The sequence below is a fragment of the Rhinoderma darwinii genome, chromosome 13, assembly GCF_050947455.1.
Source record: "Rhinoderma darwinii isolate aRhiDar2 chromosome 13, aRhiDar2.hap1, whole genome shotgun sequence".
Taxonomy (NCBI): domain Eukaryota; kingdom Metazoa; phylum Chordata; class Amphibia; order Anura; family Rhinodermatidae; genus Rhinoderma; species Rhinoderma darwinii.
In genome coordinates, this window is record NC_134699.1 from 69,169,958 (window position 1) to 69,190,516 (window position 20,559).

Here is a 20,559-nt window from a genome sequence, read left to right on the forward strand (position 1 = left end):
TATAACCTGGGTATCTTCTGTATATAATTATATATGTACAGCTGGTATAAGTTATACATCTTCTTGTATATAGTGATATGGAGCATGCTGGTATAACCTGGGTATCTTCTGTATATAATTATATATGTACAGCTGGTATAAGTTATACATCTTCTTGTATATAGTGATATGGAGCATGCTGGTATAACCTGGGCATCTTCTGTATATAATTATATATGTACAGCTGGTATAAGTTATACATCTTCTTGTATATAGTGATATGGAGCATGCTGGTATAACCTGGGTATCTTCTGTATATAATTATATATGTACAGCTGGTATAAGTTATACATCTTCTTGTATATAGTGATATGGAGCATGCTGGTATAACCTGGGTATCTTCTGTATATAATTATATATGTACAGCTGGTATAAGTTATACATCTTCTTGTATATAGTGATATGGAGCATGCTGGTATAACCTGGGTATCCTCTGTATATAATTATATATGTACAGCTGGTATAAGTTATACATCTTCTTGTATATATAGATATGGAGCATGCTGGTATAACCTGGGTATCTTCTGTATATAATTATATATGTACAGCTGGTATAAGTTATACATCTTCTTGTATATAATGATATGGAGCATGCTGGTATAACCTGGGTATCTTCTGTATATTATTATATATGTACAGCTGGTAGAAGTTATACATCTTCTTGTATATAGTGATATGGAGCATGCTGGTATAACCTAGGCATCTTCTGTATATAATTATATATGTACAGCTGGTATAAGTAATACATCTTCTTGTATATAGTGATATGGAGCATGCTGGTATAACCTGGGCATCTTCTGTATATAATTATATATGTACAGCTGATATAAGTTATACATCTTCTTGTATATAGTGATATGGAGCATGCTGGTATAACCTGGGTATCTTCTGTATATAATTATATATGTACAGCTGGTATAAGTTATACATCTTCTTGTATATAGTGTTATGGAGCATGCTGGTATAACCTGGGCATCTTCTGTATATAATTATATATGTACAGCTGGTATAAGTTATACATCTTCTTGTATATAGTGATATGGAGCATGCTGGTATAACCTGGGCATCTTCTGTATATAATTATATATGTACAGCTGGCATAAGTTATACATCTTCTTGTATATAGTGATATGGAGCATGCTGGTATAACCTGGGTATCTTCTGTATATAATTATATATGTACAGCTGGCATAAGTTATACATCTTCTTGTATATAGTGATATGGAGCATGCTGGTATAACCTGGGTATCTTCTGTATATAGTTATATATGTACAGCTGGTATAAGTTATACATATTCTTGTATATAGTGATATGGAGCATGCTGGTATAACCTGGGTATCTCCTGTATATAATTATATATGTACAGCTGGTATAAGTTATACATCTTCCTGTATATAGTGATATGGAGCATGCTGGTATAACCTGGGTATCTTCTGTATATAATTATATATGTACAGCTGGTATAAGTTATACATCTTCTTGTATATAGTGATATGGCGCATGCTGGTATAACCTGGGCATCTTCTGTATATAATTATATATGTACAGCTGGTATAAGTTATACATCTTCTTGTATATAGTGATATGGAGCATGCTGGTATAACCTGGGTATCTTCTGTATATAATTATATATGTACAGCTGGCATAAGTTATACATCATCTTGTATACAGTGATATGGAGCATGCTAGTATAACCTGGGTATCTTCTGTATATAATTATATATGTACAGCTGGCATAAGTTATACATCATCTTGTATACAGTGATATGGAGCATGCTAGTATAACCTGGGCATCTTCTGTATATAATTATATATGTACAGCTGGTATAAGTTATACATCTTCTTGTATATAGTGATATGGAGCATGCTGGTATAACCTGGGTATCTTCTGTATATAATTATATATGTACAGCTGGTATAAGTTATACATCTTCTTGTATATAGTGATATGGAGCATGCTGGTATAACCTGGGTATCTTCTGTATATAATTATATATGTACAGCTGGTATAAGTTATACATCTTCTTGTATATAGTGATATGGAGCATGCTGGTATAACCTGGGTATCCTCTGTATATAATTATATATGTACAGCTGGTATAAGTTATACATCTTCTTGTATATATAGATATGGAGCATGCTGGTATAACCTGGGTATCTTCTGTATATAATTATATATGTACAGCTGGTATAAGTTATACATCTTCTTGTATATAATGATATGGAGCATGCTGGTATAACCTGGGTATCTTCTGTATATTATTATATATGTACAGCTGGTAGAAGTTATACATCTTCTTGTATATAGTGATATGGAGCATGCTGGTATAACCTAGGCATCTTCTGTATATAATTATATATGTACAGCTGGTATAAGTAATACATCTTCTTGTATATAGTGATATGGAGCATGCTGGTATAACCTGGGCATCTTCTGTATATAATTATATATGTACAGCTGATATAAGTTATACATCTTCTTGTATATAGTGATATGGAGCATGCTGGTATAACCTGGGTATCTTCTGTATATAATTATATATGTACAGCTGGTATAAGTTATACATCTTCTTGTATATAGTGATATGGAGCATGCTGGTATAACCTGGGCATCTTCTGTATATAATTATATATGTACAGCTGGTATAAGTTATACATCTTCTTGTATATAGTGATATGGAGCATGCTGGTATAACCTGGGCATCTTCTGTATATAATTATATATGTACAGCTGGCATAAGTTATACATCTTCTTGTATATAGTGATATGGAGCATGCTGGTATAACCTGGGTATCTTCTGTATATAATTATATATGTACAGCTGGCATAAGTTATACATCTTCTTGTATATAGTGATATGGAGCATGCTGGTATAACCTGGGTATCTTCTGTATATAGTTATATATGTACAGCTGGTATAAGTTATACATATTCTTGTATATAGTGATATGGAGCATGCTGGTATAACCTGGGTATCTCCTGTATATAATTATATATGTACAGCTGGTATAAGTTATACATCTTCCTGTATATAGTGATATGGAGCATGCTGGTATAACCTGGGCATCTTCTGTATATAATTATATATGTACAGCTGGTATAAGTTATACATCTTCTTGTATATAGTGATATGGAGCATGCTGGTATAACCTGGGTATCTTCTGTATATAATTATATATGTACAGCTGGCATAAGTTATACATCATCTTGTATACAGTGATATGGAGCATGCTAGTATAACCTGGGTATCTTCTGTATATAGTTATATATGTACAGCTGGTATAAGTTATACATCTTCTTGTATATAGTGATATGGAGCATGCTGGTATAACCTGGGTATCTTCTGTATATAATTATATATGTACAGCTGGTATAAGTTATACATCTTCTTGTATATAGTGATATGAAGCATGCTGGTATAACCTGGGTATCTTCTGTATATAATTATATATGTACAGCTGGTATAAGTTATACATCTTCCTGTATATAGTGATATGGAGCGTGCTGGTATATCCTGGGTATCTCCTGTATATAATGATATATGTACAGCTGGTATAAGTTATACATCTTCTTGTATATAGTGATATGGAGCATGCTGGTATAACCTGGGTATCTTCTGTATATAATTATATATGTACAGCTGGTATAAGTTATACATCTTCTTGTATATAGTGATATGGAGCATGCTGGTATAACCTGGGTATCTTCTGTATATAATTATATATGTACAGCTGGTATAAGTTATACATCTTCTTGTATATAGTGATATGGAGCATGCTGGTATAACCTGGGTATCTTCTGTATATAATTATATATGTACAGCTGGTATGTTATACATGTTCTTGTATATAGTGATATGGAGCATGCTGTTATAACCCGGGTATCTCCTGGTACATAATTATATATGTACAGCTGGTATAAGTTATACATCTTCTTGTATATAGTGATATGGAGCATGCTGGTATAACCCGGGTAACTTCTGTATATAATTATATATGTACAGCTGGTATAAGTTATACATCTTCTTGTATATAGTGATATGGAGCATGCTGGTATAACCTGGGTATCTTCTGTATATAATTATATATGTACAGCTGGTATAAGTTATACATCTTGTATATAGTGATATGGAGCATGCTGGTATAACCTGGGTATCTTCTGTATATAATTATATATGTACAGCTGGTATAAGTTATACATCTTCTTGTATATAGTGATATGGAGCATGCTGGTATAACCTGGGTATCTTCTGTATATAATTATATATGTACAGCTGGTATAAGTTATACATCTTCTTGTATATAGTGATATGGAGCATGCTGGTATAACCTGGGTATCTTCTGTATATAATTATATATGTACAGCTGGTATAAGTTATACATCTTCTTGTATATAGTGATATGGAGCATGCTGGTATAAACTGGGCATCTTCTGTATATAATTATATATGTACAGCTGGTATAAGTTATACATCTTGTATATAGTGATATGGAGCATGCTGGTATAACCTGGGTATCTTCTGTATATAATTATATATGTACAGCTGGTATAAGATATACATCTTCTTGTATATAGTGATATGGAACATGCTGGTATAACCTGGGTATCTCCTGTATATAATTATATATGTACAGCTGCTATAAGTTATACATCTTCTTGTATATAGTGATATGGAACATGCTGGTATAACCTGGGTATCTCCTGTATATAATTATATATGTACAGTGTAAGTTGTTAGTGCTTCAAATAAATGGAAGAAATGGTTACAAAAAAGTGAATTTCGTGTATTTGTCACTTTGCAGGTTTACAATATTTTGTACATTATTTAAATAAAGTTTTTCTCGTACAAACATTTGATAATAAAAGTTATATATAAAATATCGGTCTGTTCATTACAGTCGGAATGATGAACGATCTAATAATAAACCAGATTTTCTTGTACATTGTGGTCTGTAATCTCATATTAAAAATATATAAACATTTCTAAGCTGCCAGTCCGGCGTCTTTGGCCATTCCGTAAAATATTCCTCTGGATGCGATGAGATTGGTGGGAGTGTCGAATTCTGCTATTTTACCTTTGTCCAGAACTAGAACCCTGAAAGAGAAGAAGGAAAAAGATAAACTGTACGCCTGTAAGATAATGAATTGCAGTAACTAATGCTGATCACCGGGGGCAGGCACAACAAATCGTGCAGTGATATCTCGCTGGTAGTGGATGATTGAACACCAGGGGTGTAGTTGAAGTTTCTTGCCCCTATGTTATACCTGTATCAGTGCCACTCACCCCTACCCCGAAAACATGTCGTTGTTTTCCATCGAAACAGCTGATCGTTCCTGTTTCGTAAAGTTTTAGCGACGCGCCAGTGGTGTAGATGGCGCCACATGCACACCTACCTAGTGTAATCCATGATGGTGTTGAGCCGGTGAGCGATGGTGAGCACCGTGCAGTCCTCAAACTGTGTCCTGATGGTCATTTGTATGAGGTCGTCGGTTTCTAGGTCAATGGCGGCAGTGGCTTCATCCAAGACCAGGATGCGAGTTTTGCGCAGGAGAGCCCGGGCCAAGCACACGAGCTGCCGCTGACCGACACTGGGGAAGAATGGAGACATCTGGTATCAAGGCTGGAGTAAGCGGGACTGGATTTACTTCTGGATACAATTGGTGACCAAAGCGCGACAACCTGGTGAAGATTATGTGGCACCAGTACGACTGGTGCCCACGTTTATAGTCTCTCTGGATAACAAATGAAGGGGCTAAAACAGTGACAAACAGACTAGACAGCATTTTGTGGCACCCACTGTGGTTGTCACTTTAAACTCTGGGCAGATCCAATGTGACGTGATTCACAACAGTTATGACTTATCTGGCGCCAATTATTCTATGTAAAAACTGGAGTCTTCCATTGTAACTATTCATTAGGGACACAGGATGAGACTTGAGAGGTCACTTGTGGAGATGTGATATCCTGGCCCCGTTCAGTTAGTGCTGGTTGTGCATATGGTCACTGGCCCTCAGTATCCGACATACAGCAGTCAAGATCTCAGTTTCCGGGGTCCCGGAGAGTATGACTGGAAGGGACTGAGATTAGCTGCATCACAGCTGACTTTTCAGGCTTGTCTGGAGGGCTGTTGTTTTTTTTTTGTATGGGCCTGAAGGAGGATCATGCAGAAGACTTCGTACCTGAGATTCTCGCCGCCTTCAGAACATTCGTAGTCCAACTTCTCAGTTTGACTGGAAACAAACTTTTTCAGGTTCGACAACTCCAGTGCTTTCCAGAGCTCGTCTTCTGAGTATTTTTCAAAGGGGTCAAGGTTCATTCTGAGTGTCCCGGAGAAAAGAACTGGGTCCTTCAAAAAAATGGAGGAAGATTAAATTATACAGAGAAGCATACGCATATTAGACTCAGGATCTACTGATGGGGAAGCAATGAGAGGGCACCCTCGGATGGGGAAACGGACAGCCCTGCTCGGCCATTTCCAATATCCTTCCCACGAGGTGACGTGTCCTGCACCTGAACCTCCCAATACAGAGTAAGCCAAGTAGTTCAGAACCGAGCTCGGCCCCTTATTGCCCCAGGTCTTGTCTGCAGGGAGCTGTGGGGGGGATTCATATTCTCCTCGTCTTTCCTACTGATTGCTCCGGGTTGCATGAGCTCAGGCCGTCATTGATTTCCAGAGAGAAGCGGCGGTGGCGTTCTATAGAACTGCGCAGAGATTTCCGCTTCCTGGTCACCACTGATAGAACTTTCTAAGCAAAGTAGCAATCGCGTGATTTCCAGCAATGTCTCTCTGATATCAGAAGATCACTTTCCCCTTTAAGGCAAGGTACAAGCTCGGAGGTCCACATAAATCACCCTGTGTCCACCTACCTGTGGGATGATCGTGAGCATAGACCTGAGGTTGTGTAGCCCAATCTCCGAGATGTTTACACCATCGATTTTGATGATTCCTTCTGCTGCCTCCAAAATCCGGAAGAGACAAAGTGTCATAGAAGATTTTCCCGCTCCCGTCCTTCCCACGATTCCAACCTGTAAACCAATACAAAAAGTTTTACAAAATATCCTCAACTTCTCTTCTGAACCTCTCAGGTGGACACAGTCGATATCCGCAGTTCTCCAGTAGTCAGTGGACCGTAGAATAATAACCTTATGATTACCTTTTCTCCTCCTTTTACACCCAGGCTCAAGTTCTTCAGCACCAAGTCCAAGCCGGACCTGTACCGGACTGAGTAGTTTGAGAACTCGACCTCCCCTCTGCTTGGCCAGTCCTCCGGAGGTTTCTTATCTTCTATGGCCCATGGAGCCTGGAGACAAGAGGAAGCCTGCATGTAAGTATCATGTACGTGACCCGTTTCTATTATCCACGACTCTATTATAATAGTCAGTGACTTCCTACCCACCAGGGGTATCTGCCATCACTGAGGGTTCTTCTGAAGGACATGTGACTTCCCATACAGTCTTAGAAGGAGCCAAGGAATATTCGGGAGTAACCTTCCAGTATTGTCCATGTTGGCACCACGTCTTGGGTCTACTAGTGAAGAACTCACCTCTGTTTCTGTCTCGGAATATTCCTTGACGCGCTCCACGGCCACAATGTTGGTCTCCAGGTCGGAGGTCATCCTCACCATCCAGTTTAAGGACATCGTCACCTTAATAGTAAATAATGGAGATGATTTTGAGGCGTTCTACAACGTTCATCCAGTCTATAAGGAGAAGCTACATCCACTTTATAGAAGACATAGATTGGGGGAATTTATTGAGACTGGCGTTTCTTAAACTGAAGGACGTCGGAGTGAAATGTACCAAATTTATTAAGAGCCGCACACCTATTAATAAATCGGACGCATCTCCGGCAGTCCTAAAGAAAGAGAATAAGATGTGCGCTACAATTTGTGCCATTTTCTTGCCTCGTCCCCTCGACGTTAACCCTACCCAGCCCATGTCCGTCGTCACTTTGTAAAAGTTTTGGAAGACCAGAAAAGTCACAAATTTTTGCCCCACTAAAACCTGTTAATACCTCCCCCCATTGCCTACTGCAAACTGGAGTCTCTGTTTATTGACCCAAGGAAACTGGGACCGAGGGATGAGCTGCATCCTTGTGCTTCCTCGTCAACATCACAATCTTCGAGGCGGAGTCCATATTCCTTTCTCAGTATCGCCCCAACCCTTTGGGTCTAAGACAGACTCCTGCTAATCCAGGTAGTTTGGATTCTCTATTAGACTTACTCAAGCCGGGCTCAAATGCGGCCAATGCATGGATGGACGTACCCAACTTGTCCATCTCCGAGAACCTAAAGTGCCAGTAACCCCCACAGTTCAGTGTTATGACGAGCGGCTGACACTTCCTGTCACTCATACCATTGAAGCCTCTTCCCAGCCTAAAAAGGGCTGATAACAGGGAGCACAGGGGGAAATGAGTCTCTCAGACCTACCTGCAAAGCGTAGGATACGGAGAGACCCACGAGGCCAGGACTGAGATTCTCTCTACCAATCACAGCGAAGAGAGCCGCAAAGAGAACGACACAGTTTCCGACAAACTCCACCCGAATTCCAAGCCACCTGGAACAACGGAAAAAAACTCCACTAAGTCAACTTTTCAACAATTTTTCTTTGCAGATATTTTTCTCTTATTGCGAAATGTTATGATTGTGCGCCATGATGTAGAGCTACAAGAAAATGGCTGCCGGGTTGGATGCACAAACTGGGGGGGGGGTGGGGAGGGGGTTGAGTACAATTGCAGAAACATTGATTATTAATGTTCCCCATTGCGCCATATTTTTTTTACCTGGAAATACAAAGATGCAGATTCTGAGTACGAGAGCGGAGTCTGAGCGAGCGGCAGAGAGAGAGAAGCGGATGTGATGGCTCCGTTCATGCAGACCGCGAGAGAGCGAGAAAAGGCTGAAGACGGAGGAAAGGAAAGAGAGAAATGAATCAGCCGGGGGCAGGAGTCTATGCACAAGGTAAGAAAAATCAGTGCGGAGGGAGCGCAGCAGGACGGCCAGACGTCCGCTAGGTAATATACGCGCTTTTACCGTGGTTATTAAATTTTTCCTTAAAGGGCCGGTGCAGCCTTCTCTGAATAAGATCTATCAAACTTTCTAATAGACTGCGTTTCAATCCTTCCCCATTTCTAAGATCTCTGTTTGATATCAGTGAATGGAAACATCCATACAGAGGCTGAAAATCTCTCATGAACTTGTCCGGCTTGTACATCATAGTGCAGAAAAGAGCGATCAGCCTCGGGTATTTAGCTTAGACTGATACATTGTAGCAATCCATCAGCTGCGTGAGCAAAATTAGATCAGACGAGTTTTCTGCCACCCTTTCGCTGAGAGCAAGCAGAGATATTGACAAAAGTGAGTAATTGATACACGAAGTGTATAACACTATAAAAAGTTGTTTATCCATTAAAGGCAATGGGAAATAATATGCCCAATCCATAACAGACATAGCAGGGATGTAGACAGCGGGGGTGACTCTGACGGGAGGGGGGGGGGGGCGGGTGATTGTGCTTGATGCCAGCAAGGTAGGAAAGCAGAAAAGCAGCAGAAAGTACCCAGACCCGATACATGGGATAAAATACCACATCCAAAACCCCCACCAGAAGGAATGAAGAACAGTCCTTACAGCAAATGCTAAAAATGTGAAAACCGTTCCTGAATATCTTCTGTCCTCGCAGAGATCTGACGGCTGGAAGTTCTAGGCCCAAAGCCTGAGGCTGTACCACCACTACTACTACTACATGTCCCCTTCTGATTTGTCAGGTGCACTCTATCATGGAGACCTTGGGGGGAATTTATGAAGACCGATGTTCCATACGCTAGTCTTACTATAAAGTTGGAGTTCAGTGCGCCGAATTTATAAAGTGACGCACGCCTCTTACTAAAATGATGCACATCTCTGGCCGTCCGTGGACCAGAAAGAGAAACCGTAGATTTGCGCCATAATTTGCACCGATTTCAGGTGTAAATGATGATAAATTTGTCAGGCCACCCATTTTTTTGTTTAAGAAAGTGGCGGAAATGGCCTAAAAGTTGCAATTTTTATTGGCGTTTTTCGAGTCTTTTGGCCTTTTCAACACCAGAAAACATGAGTAGAAAAGTTGTGTGTAGATTCAGATCACCATCTCCACCAATGTTCACATAGATTTGTCACTATGACAGGCAGGATGTGGATGGTGATCTGTTTCCACATGAGATCTCTTTTCCAGCGATCAGCTGTGATCAGTGGTGAAACCTGGCAGTAAGTGTTCAGTTTCCCTGCAGCGCCACCACAGGAGAAATGAAGCATTACACAGTGTCCATTCATATCAATGTGTTGTCTGTGTAATACAGGACAAGTCCTGCAGAGCAAGAGATGAGGATCCTGAACAGCGGACCCCCCTCTATTATCTGAGGTGGTTATATGTATAATATGAGAATGAATGATCTCAGCCGGACGACCCCCTTAAGTGTCAAATTTCAGCCCTGGGTCACCCCACTGATGTTTTCATGATGTCCTCCCTGAGGGTATACGCAGCGCTCCGCACCTGTTTGACACGATGCCCGGGTAGTAGCTCTTTTGATTTTCATCCACTTTGTGGTCACTGAGCAGAACGAAGCTGCTTTGGCGCCCGTACGCCCGGATGATGCTGGCACCGGTGATGGTTTCTGAGAAATGAGAGTAGACGGGAGACCGGCTGACTGATTCCAGGCGCTTCAGCTGTCGGGATGTGGCCACGTAGAATCTCTGCAGAAACACAAGTGTGTACGGTTACCTATAGGCTTATATACGTCACTCATTGGTCGGGAAATAATCAATTTAAAGGGAAACTCCAAACAAGAGCTGAACTGAAATTTGATCTTTGTGGCCCCCATAGTTGTATCTAGCAGTGAGTGCCAGTGATTCAATCCCAGCTCTGGCCACACAATTCCCTGTCCCCTCAACTATGGTTTCTAATAAGGTTCTGTGATTAACCCCTTCCCGCCTGGCTCCGTAATAACACGTTGCGGTAACGTTGCAGTACCTGCGAGCCACCGTACTATTTCAGCGCTGGCACAGGAACAGCTCCCAGCATGTACGTTAAATGTGGGCTGTGATGGATGTCTAACAGTGGTATCTGTCGTCCGTGGACTAATGCGATCCGTTAATGTGTGCGCCCATTGTATTTTTTCGTTATTCCCCTAGGGAACTTTGGTTCCATCTGGTGGTGAATGTTGAGTTAGCAGTCCCCATAGGAGTTCTATCTGATCGTATTGCTGCTCATCTGCACAATCATATGGGCAGTGGAACCGGCTGCTTTAACCCCTTCACGACCACTACTTCCATGGCAGATCGTGCTAAAGGTTTAATCTAGCCTGTACAATCCTACGCGTGAGATTACATTGTTACGGAGTTACTCCGCTGTTAGATCTAATATGTTCAATCATGGGAGCGATGGCGTCTGTCATAAGGGATGAAAGCTAGCGTGCGGTTTTGCGTCGCTCTATTAGTTCTGCCTGGATTTGCAAGTAAAACAGCAGCCGCTATGTGCGGTCTCACTATAAGAGCCTCCACGTTGGCATATCGCACTGCTGCACAAAATCACAGGCGAGTAGAAATATCCCCCCCCCGCCTCCAAAAAAAGGGACATAAAAAAAAATTGGGACTTAGCCCCAGCAACGTCCTATGAGTGTTGAGTGTCAGTATAAGAACTGTAAACAATAAAGGTTGGAAATTAACGTGGTGTCTAGGATTTAAAAAATGGCTGATTTCGTTAAAAAACAGCGCCACACCTGTCAGTGGACAGAGCTGCAATACCAGACACAACCTGCAGAAAGGGGTGGCGCTCTTTTTGGAAGAAATCAGCCATCAGTTTTTCTAATCTTGGACAGCCCGTTTCAGGGTCCTTCCAGAAGTGCGACTCACCTGTACAAAGAAGTAGATGAAGGCCAGGGGTATAATAACTACAGCGAATAGTGGGGTGCTACACACGATCACGATCATGGTGGAGATGGAGGTGAAGAACGTGGCCAGGAACATGAGAATGGTGGGAGGGATGACTTCATCGATGACATAAATATCTTTAGAAAAGCGGTTGATGATACGACCGATGGGCGTGGTGTCGTAGAACGACTGCGGGGTGTGCATCTTATTATCCAGGAGCATTTCGTGCAACTTCCGGGCCGCGCCAATCCCAGCCATGGCCAAGGTGAAGGAAGACGTCATCACCAGGACTCCTATTCAGAGGAACAACATCTTAGACATCCTGAACCATCCTGAAGACTTTCAGACATGACCTTCACATTGTCCTGACCTTGTAATAGTCCCAGCGCCGCGTAGACCCCGACTCTCCACTGCGTGTTCTGCTGCGTCCCGTTGATGACCGGTTCGTTCGTCCAGTCGCTGAGCCACACGTTGGCCCCGATGGCGGAGGCGTTTTGGCAACAGTACAGAAAGCAGATGAATAATGCGACCGCCAGTCCGACCGCCTTGATGTACTGCCAGAAAACCGTCATTTTAACCTGAAGGGCCAAATATTAAAATTAATTTCCGACGACATAGGGAAAAATTGAGATAAAAATATAGTAGTTAACTTTTTCTCGAATTTGGAACAGCTTCAGATTCTTTGCGCAGCTTTGTAGAGAGTCCCGCCATAAGAATTGCACGTACCCTGCCGGTCTCTGCGGTCTCAGTCTGAATGAGTTTCTCCATCTGAGGTTTCTTTGCCGTCGCGGTTTCTGACGTTTTTCTTTCGCACAATCTTCTGCGCGTTGACATGGCGTGGGATGGTTCCGTGTCTGAGGAGAGAACGCTGATCTGTCTGGAGAAGGAGAAAGGGTTACAGCATCTCATGTTTCCATGTTGTCCTACCCAGCGGCAGCGCTCCGCGGAGAAGGAGCCTCGCGGGCAGTGTGGACCTGTGCGGACCTCCCCTCTATATGTTGGCAAATTAGGGGGGACCAGTCAGGGGTCCTCATCTATAAACAAGCCCGGGACCCTCAGGATGGGTGAGGGGGTGTCTCCCGTTTTGGTGTTTGTGACGTATATCCCTTACCTGATGAACTTTTTGCGGGCCTCGTTCGCGATGGGCTCATTGTCTACAAGATCCGTGTGATTACTCAGCGTCTCCTCGGCCAGAAGAACTTCTTCCTCATCTAGGACTGAGGATCAGGAGAAGGTGAGACGGGGACACGAGACGTACGAAACGCGTGATCAAGTATAAAGATTTATTTACTGGTCAGTTCTTCCTCCTCCACGTGGTCATCGAACGAGTAGTTCCTGAGGAACTCCGCAAAGGCTCCATTTTGGTCCAGCAGTTCCTGGTAAGATCCCATTTCCGAGACTTTACCGTCCACAATCACAACGATATGGTCGACCTGGGGCAGAAAACTGATCCCGTGTGTGACCAGGAGCCGCGTCTGAGAGGAAGATCGAGAGGTCGGGATCACATGATAAATCTACAAAATGTCCAATACACGGTCAACGACTACTCCTGACCACCAGGGACATGGGGAATATAGAGCGGTGCTTGAAGGATTTGATACACAGCTCAGCAGGCCGTATCACACATGATAGGATTAGATACACAGCGCAGCAGACAGTATCACACATGATAGTCTTAGATACACTGCTCAGCAAACAGTATCACATATGATAGTCTTAGATACACAGCTCAGCAGACAGTATCACACATGATAGGATTAGATACACAGCTCACAGACAGTATCACACATGATAGGATTAGATACACGGTTCAGCAGACAGTATCACACATGATAGTCTTAGATACACAGCTCAGCAGACAGTATCACACATGATCGGATTAGATACACAGCTCAGCAGACAGTATCACATATGATAGTCTTAGATACACAGCTCAGCAGACAGTATCACACATGATAGGATTAGATACACAGCTCAGCAGACCGTTTCACACATGATAGGCTTAGATACACAGCTTAGCAGACAGTATCACGTGATAGGATTAGATACACAGCTCAGCAGAAAGTATCACACATGATATGATTAGATACACAGCTCAGCAGACAGTATCACACATGATAGGATTAGATACACAGCTCAGCAGACCGTTTCACACATGATAGGCTTAGATACACAGCTTAGCAGACAGTATCACGTGATAGGATTAGATACACAGCTCAGCAGAAAGTATCACACATGATATGATTAGATACACAGCTCAGCAGACAGTATCACACATGATAGGATTAGATACACAGCTCAGCAGACAGTATCACACATGATAGGCTTAGATACACAGCTCAGCAGACAGTATCACATGATAGGCTTAGATACACAGTACAATAAACAGTATCACACATGATAGGCTTAGATACACAGCTCAGCAGACAGTATCACACATGATAGGATTAGATACACGGTTCAGCAGACAGTATCACACATGATAGTCTTAGATACACAGCTCAGCAGACAGTATCACACATGATCGGATTAGATACACAGCTCAGCAGACAGTATCACATATGATAGTCTTAGATACACAGCTCAGCAGACAGTATCACACATGATAGGATTAGATACACAGCTCAGCAGACCGTTTCACACATGATAGGCTTAGATACACAGCTTAGCAGACAGTATCACGTGATAGGATTAGATACACAGCTCAGCAGAAAGTATCACACATGATATGATTAGATACACAGCTCAGCAGACAGTATCACACATGATAGGATTAGATACACAGCTCAGCAGACCGTTTCACACATGATAGGCTTAGATACACAGCTTAGCAGACAGTATCACGTGATAGGATTAGATACACAGCTCAGCAGAAAGTATCACACATGATATGATTAGATACACAGCTCAGCAGACAGTATCACACATGATAGGATTAGATACACAGCTCAGCAGACAGTATCACACATGATAGGCTTAGATACACAGCTCAGCAGACAGTATCACATGATAGGCTTAGATACACAGTACAATAAACAGTATCACACATGATAGGCTTAGATACACAGCTCAGCAGACAGTATCACACATGATAGGATTAGATACACAGCTCAGCAGACAGTATCACACATGATAGGCTTAGATACACAGCTCAGCAGACAGTATCACACATGATAGGCTTAGATACACAGCTCAGCAGTCAGTATCACATGATGGGATTAGATACACAGCTCAGCAGACAGTATCACACATGATAGGATTAGATACAGTGGCTCAGCAGACAGTATCACACATGATAGGCTTAGATACAGCAGTTCAGCAGACAGTATCACACATGATAGGATTAGATACACAGCTCAGCAGACAGTATCACACATGATAGTCTTAGATACACAGCTCAGCAGACAGTATCACACATGATAGGATTAGATACACAGCTCAGCACACAGTATCACACACGATAGTCTTAGATACACTGGCTGAGCAGCACATTGACCTCGGAGATTATTTTATAATGAAGTACATAGAGGAGTTGGATTTCTAGAATACGATACAGCAGATTATATGGGTTTTTGCGGTACTCACTTTTCCTCGTAGTAATCCCTCAGGACCAATGACATTGTCAAAAATATGTTTGGCCACATGAGCGTCCACAGCAGAGAGAGGGTCGTCCAGCAGGAAAACATCAGAATTACTGTACACTGCCCGGGCCAGGCTCACCCGCTGCTTCTGTCCCCCTGACAGGTTAATGCCCTGTAGCATGGGCGAGGAAGAAACCACAATGTCACCCATTATAAACACACTATACAGATAACCTCCTCTACTGAGGGAAACGGGGTAACCAGCAGCACAGAGTATTTAAAGAGAGCAGTCAGATACATAATGAGAAGAAGCCGGTCCACAGCAGCGCAGAGTATTTCATTAGAGGAGTGTAATATACATAGTGAGAAGCAGGGTCCACCGCAGCGCAGAGTATTTCAGCATAACAGTCTGAGATGCAGAATGGAAGGAGCAGGGTGCACAGCAGCGCAGAGTATTTCAGCATAACAGTCTGAGATGCAGAATGGAAGGAGCAGGGTGCACAGCAGCGCAGAGTATTTCATTAGAGGAGTGTAATATACATAGTGAGAAGCAGGGTCCACCGCAGCGCAGAGTATTTCAGCATAACAGTCTGAGATGCAGAATGGAAGGAGCAGGGTGCACAGCAGCGCAGAGTATTTCATTAGAGGAGTATAATATACATAGTGAGAAGCAGGGTCCACCGCAGCGCAGAGTATTTCAGCATAACAGTCTGAGATGCAGAATGGAAGGAGCAGGGTGCACAGCAGCGCAGAGTATTTCAGCATAACAGTCTGAGATGCAGAATGGAAGGAGCAGGGTGCACAGCAGCGCAGAGTATTTCATTAGAGGAGTGTAATATACATAGTGAGAAGCAGGGTCCACCGCAGAGTATTTCAGCATAACAGTCTGAGATGCAGAATGGAAGGAGCAGGGTGCACAGCAGCGCAGAGTATTTCATTAGAGGAGTGTAATATACAAAGTGAGAAGCAGGGTCCACCGCAGCGCAGAGTATTTCAGCATAACAGTCTGAGATGCAGAATGGAAGGAGCAGGGTTTTCCCCACATAATTTACGTTACCTTTTCCCCAATCTCGGTCTGGTCGCCCCCCGGCAGCACCTCCAGGTCGGTCAGCAGAGCGCAGGCTTCCAGAACCTTCTTGTAGTTTTTCTCACTTTCTGCTCGGCCGAATAAGATGTTGTCCTTGAGCGTTGAGTTCTGTATCCAGGCCTGCTGCGAAACGTAGGCCAACGAGCCCTGCCGAAATACGAGAGTACAGAACATGCCTGAAGTGGTCTCCTCCGCACCCACAGTACATCACAACTTACCGGGGAGATCAATATATTCAAAGGGTTAAAGATACCGACACTTCTCTACTGCGCTGAAACTTCTGTACTTTGTATAACGAAAAGTTCGAGAACTTTCTACTACACTTTGTGTATCAATTCTGTACCATTTTCAAGATCTCTGCTTACAGTCAGTGAATTAAAAAATCCTTGTTTACATCCGTTACAGCTCGTTACAATGTATCCGTATAGGTAATCCTCTGCCAACTTAATACAGCAGCAGCAAAAATATTTCTCCTGGAGTCCAGGCTGGTAGCTCTTAGCAACACTGATACATTGTAACAACCCATCAGTTGTGGGACGGTCTTAGGTCAGGACTGGTTTTTCAGAGGCCCTTTGGAAAATGAAAGCAGCAACCTTTTTGGTTGCCATGTGTAACTTCTCCACTTTTCCTTTGCACCAGTTTTAACATATCTCCCCTTTGTGTTTCAATTCCTCACCATTTTTAAGATCTCTGCCAGCTGTCAGTGAATGGACAAATCAATTCTGACATCCCAGTCACACAGCTGATGGGTTATTAACATGTATCTTTGTAGGTAAGAGCTCCCAGCCTGGACTCCAGGAGAGGAGAGAGATTTGTGGGTATTGTCTAGACGGATACATTGTAACAAACCCTCCGCTATGTCCGCAAGACTAGGACAGAATTTTTGTAAGCAGAAATCTTTAATGGCTCAGAATTGAGACACCAAACGTATTGGGAAGTTGCAGAACTGTAGATTATAGAATGATTACGCTTCATTGCTGACGGTACGAGAGGTATTAACGTCCCACCCACCCTGACGGTGACGTCTCCCTCCATCTTCTCCATTTCTCCCAGTAGAGCCGACACCAGGGACGACTTTCCACAACCAACGTGACCAACGATGGCGACCAGCGACCCGGAGGGGACCAGTAAGTTGATGCTGAGGAGAGAACAAGATGGAGTCACCGATCGGACAGACGCCGTTCTCTGCTCCGAGGAAAAGCCTCACAACGTCTGAAGACTTCCTAACACAACCCTCATCATCCACCCGACTAGATCAGCCACTTGATGGCGCTGCATTTTCTTACTTGTTCAGCACTGGATCATTGGTCTTTGCCCAGCTGAACGTCCCGTTCCGTACCGCGATGGCGACACCTGGTAACAAAAAGAAACGGTCAATTATTACAGGTGAACTATAAAACGTGAGCAAAACCCTCAGCGTCCCCTGCCCGGTCTGCAGCCTCTTGTCTTGTGAGATCCCTCATTGTATTGCAGTTCGTTGCTGGAAACTGGTGCCGGATTATCAGAATCCCCGTCGATCCTTCACTGAGGGTTATGTCACCCGCACAAAATAACAGACATTTCCATCATGGCGCCTGCGCTCACCGCTCATTGATTTCTCCTTGTTGACTGCGGCCAAGTCCAACTCGTCATTGGCCAGAAAGTTCTGGATCCTCTTAATGGAGACACTGGCCTGGTGGAGAAGAGTGGGGGTTATACTTCATTGTCCGATAGATACCGGATTATCAGATGTGATCAGTATTAATGGACGTGAAGGTGTCGGATTATCAGATATGATCAGTATTAATGTGACGTGAAGGTGCCGGATTATCAGATATGATCAGTATTAAAGGGACGTGAAGGTGCCGGATTATCAGATATGATCAGTATTAATGGGATGTGAAGGTGCCGGATTATCAGATATGATCAGTATTAATGTGACGTGAAGGTGGCGGATTATCAGATATGATCAGTATTAATGGGACGTGAAGGTGCCGGATTATCAGATATGATCAGTATTAATGGGACGTGTAGGTGCCGGATTATCAGATATGATCAGTATTAATGGGACGTGAAGGTGCCGGATTATCAGATATGATCAGTATTAATGGGACGTGAAGGTGCCGGATTATCAGATATTATCAGTATTAATGGGACGTGAAGGTGCCGGATTATCAGATATGAGCAGTATTAATGGGACGTGAAGGTGCCGGATTATCAGATATGATCAGTATTAATGGGACGTGAAGGTGCCGGATTATCAGATATGATCAATATTAATGGGACGTGAAGGTGCCGGATTATCAGATATTATCAGTATTAATGGGACGTGAAGGTGCCGGATTATCAGATATTATCAGTATTAATGGGACCTGAAGGTGCCGGATTATCAGATATGATCAGTATTAATGGGACCTGAAGGTGCCGGATTATCAGATGTGATCAGTATTAATGGGACGTGAAGGTGCCGGATTATCAGATATGAGCAGAATTAATGGGACGTGAAGGTGCCGGATTATCAGATATGATCAGTATTAATGGGACGTGAAGGTGCCGGATTATCAGATGTGATCAGTGTTAATGGGACGTGAAGGTGCCGGATTATCAGATGTGATCAGTATTAATGGGACGTGAAGGTGCCGGATTATCAGATGTGATCAGTGTTAATGGGACGTGAAGGTGCCGGATTATCAGATGTGATCAGTGTTAATGGGACGTGAAGGTGCCGGATTATCAGATATGATCAGTATTAATGGGACGTGAAGGTGCCGGATTATCAGATATGAGCAGTATTAATGGGACGTGAAGGTGCCGGATTATCAGATATGAGCAGTATTAACCCCTTAGTGACCAGCCCATTTTAGGCCTTAATGACCAAGCTATTTTATTTGTTTTTCTATAGTCGCATTCAAAGAGCTATAACGTTTTTATTTTTTTCGTCTACATAGCTGTATGAGGACTTGTTTTTTGCGGGATTAGTTGTGCTTTTTAATGGCACCATTTTTGGGTACATATAATTTTTATATTAACTTTTATTAACCTTTTTGGGGGGGATTATAAAAAAAAACTGAAATTCCGCCATTGCTCTATGCGTTTTTAAATTGACGCCGTTCACTATGCGACGTAAATAACACATTACCTTTATTCTATGGGTCGGTACGATTACGGCGATACCACATATGTGGAGGTTTTTTATGTTTTACGACTTTTGCACAATAAAAACACTTTTGAACTAAAATTATTTGTTTTTGCATCGTCGCTTTCCAAGAGCCGTAATTTTTTATTTTTCCATCAATGTAGTGATTTTTTGGGCTTGTTTTCTGCGGGACAAGACGTAGTTTTGAATGGTACTGTTTTGGGGTGCATGGGACTTATTGATACATTTTTATTATGACTTTTTTGGGGGGCAATGGAAAAAAATTGCAATTTCGCCATGGTTTTTTGCGTTTTTTTTTACGGTGTTCACTTTGCGGTTTAAATTACATATTAACTTTATTAATGGAGTCATTACGGTCGCGGCGATACCACATATGTGTACTTTTTTTTTTTTTTTACACTTCTACTAAATAAAACCACTTTTTATGGAAAAAAATGGTTTTATTTATTTTTTTTACTTAACTTTTATTATTAATCTTTATTTCACTTTGATGACTTATTTTATTAGTCCCACTAGGGGACTTTACTGTGCGATGTTCCGATCGCTGCTATAATGCTCTGGTATACTTCGTATACCAGAGCATTATTGCCTGTCAGTGTAAATCTGACAGGCAATCTGTTAGGACGTGCCTCCGGCGCGTCCTAACAGGCATATGTCCAGGGCAGACCTGGGGGCTTTTATCAGTCCCCCGGCTGCCATGACACCCCATCGGAGACCCGCGATTGCATTCGCGGGCCGCCGATGGGTGACAGAGGGAGGGCACTCCCTCTGTAAACAAAGTTAAATGCCGCGGTCGCTATTGAAGGCGG

The 20,559-nt window shown here is 42.6% G+C and overlaps 1 protein-coding gene across 1 annotated transcript in view; it reads right to left on the bottom strand.

Annotated features, from left to right (window-relative positions):
- Positions 1–4,804: 4,804 nt before the first annotated feature.
- ABCC3 (ATP binding cassette subfamily C member 3) overlaps positions 4,805–20,559 on the bottom strand; it is a 59,260-nt gene continuing 43,505 nt past the window's right edge. The window contains exons 14-31 of the mRNA XM_075845838.1: positions 18,199–18,286; positions 17,901–17,967; positions 17,626–17,752; positions 16,585–16,761; positions 15,532–15,699; positions 13,238–13,421; positions 13,058–13,163; positions 12,673–12,823; positions 12,317–12,524; positions 11,929–12,239; positions 10,571–10,770; positions 8,472–8,598; positions 7,587–7,688; positions 7,197–7,343; positions 6,910–7,068; positions 6,222–6,388; positions 5,436–5,630; positions 4,805–5,136 (exon numbers count right to left, since the gene is read on the bottom strand). Of these exons, the coding sequence (XP_075701953.1) occupies positions 5,025–5,136; positions 5,436–5,630; positions 6,222–6,388; positions 6,910–7,068; positions 7,197–7,343; positions 7,587–7,688; positions 8,472–8,598; positions 10,571–10,770; positions 11,929–12,239; positions 12,317–12,524; positions 12,673–12,823; positions 13,058–13,163; positions 13,238–13,421; positions 15,532–15,699; positions 16,585–16,761; positions 17,626–17,752; positions 17,901–17,967; positions 18,199–18,286 (2,796 nt within the window). The 3' untranslated portion in view covers positions 4,805–5,024. The remainder of the gene's footprint in view (positions 5,137–5,435; positions 5,631–6,221; positions 6,389–6,909; positions 7,069–7,196; positions 7,344–7,586; positions 7,689–8,471; positions 8,599–10,570; positions 10,771–11,928; positions 12,240–12,316; positions 12,525–12,672; positions 12,824–13,057; positions 13,164–13,237; positions 13,422–15,531; positions 15,700–16,584; positions 16,762–17,625; positions 17,753–17,900; positions 17,968–18,198; positions 18,287–20,559) is intronic.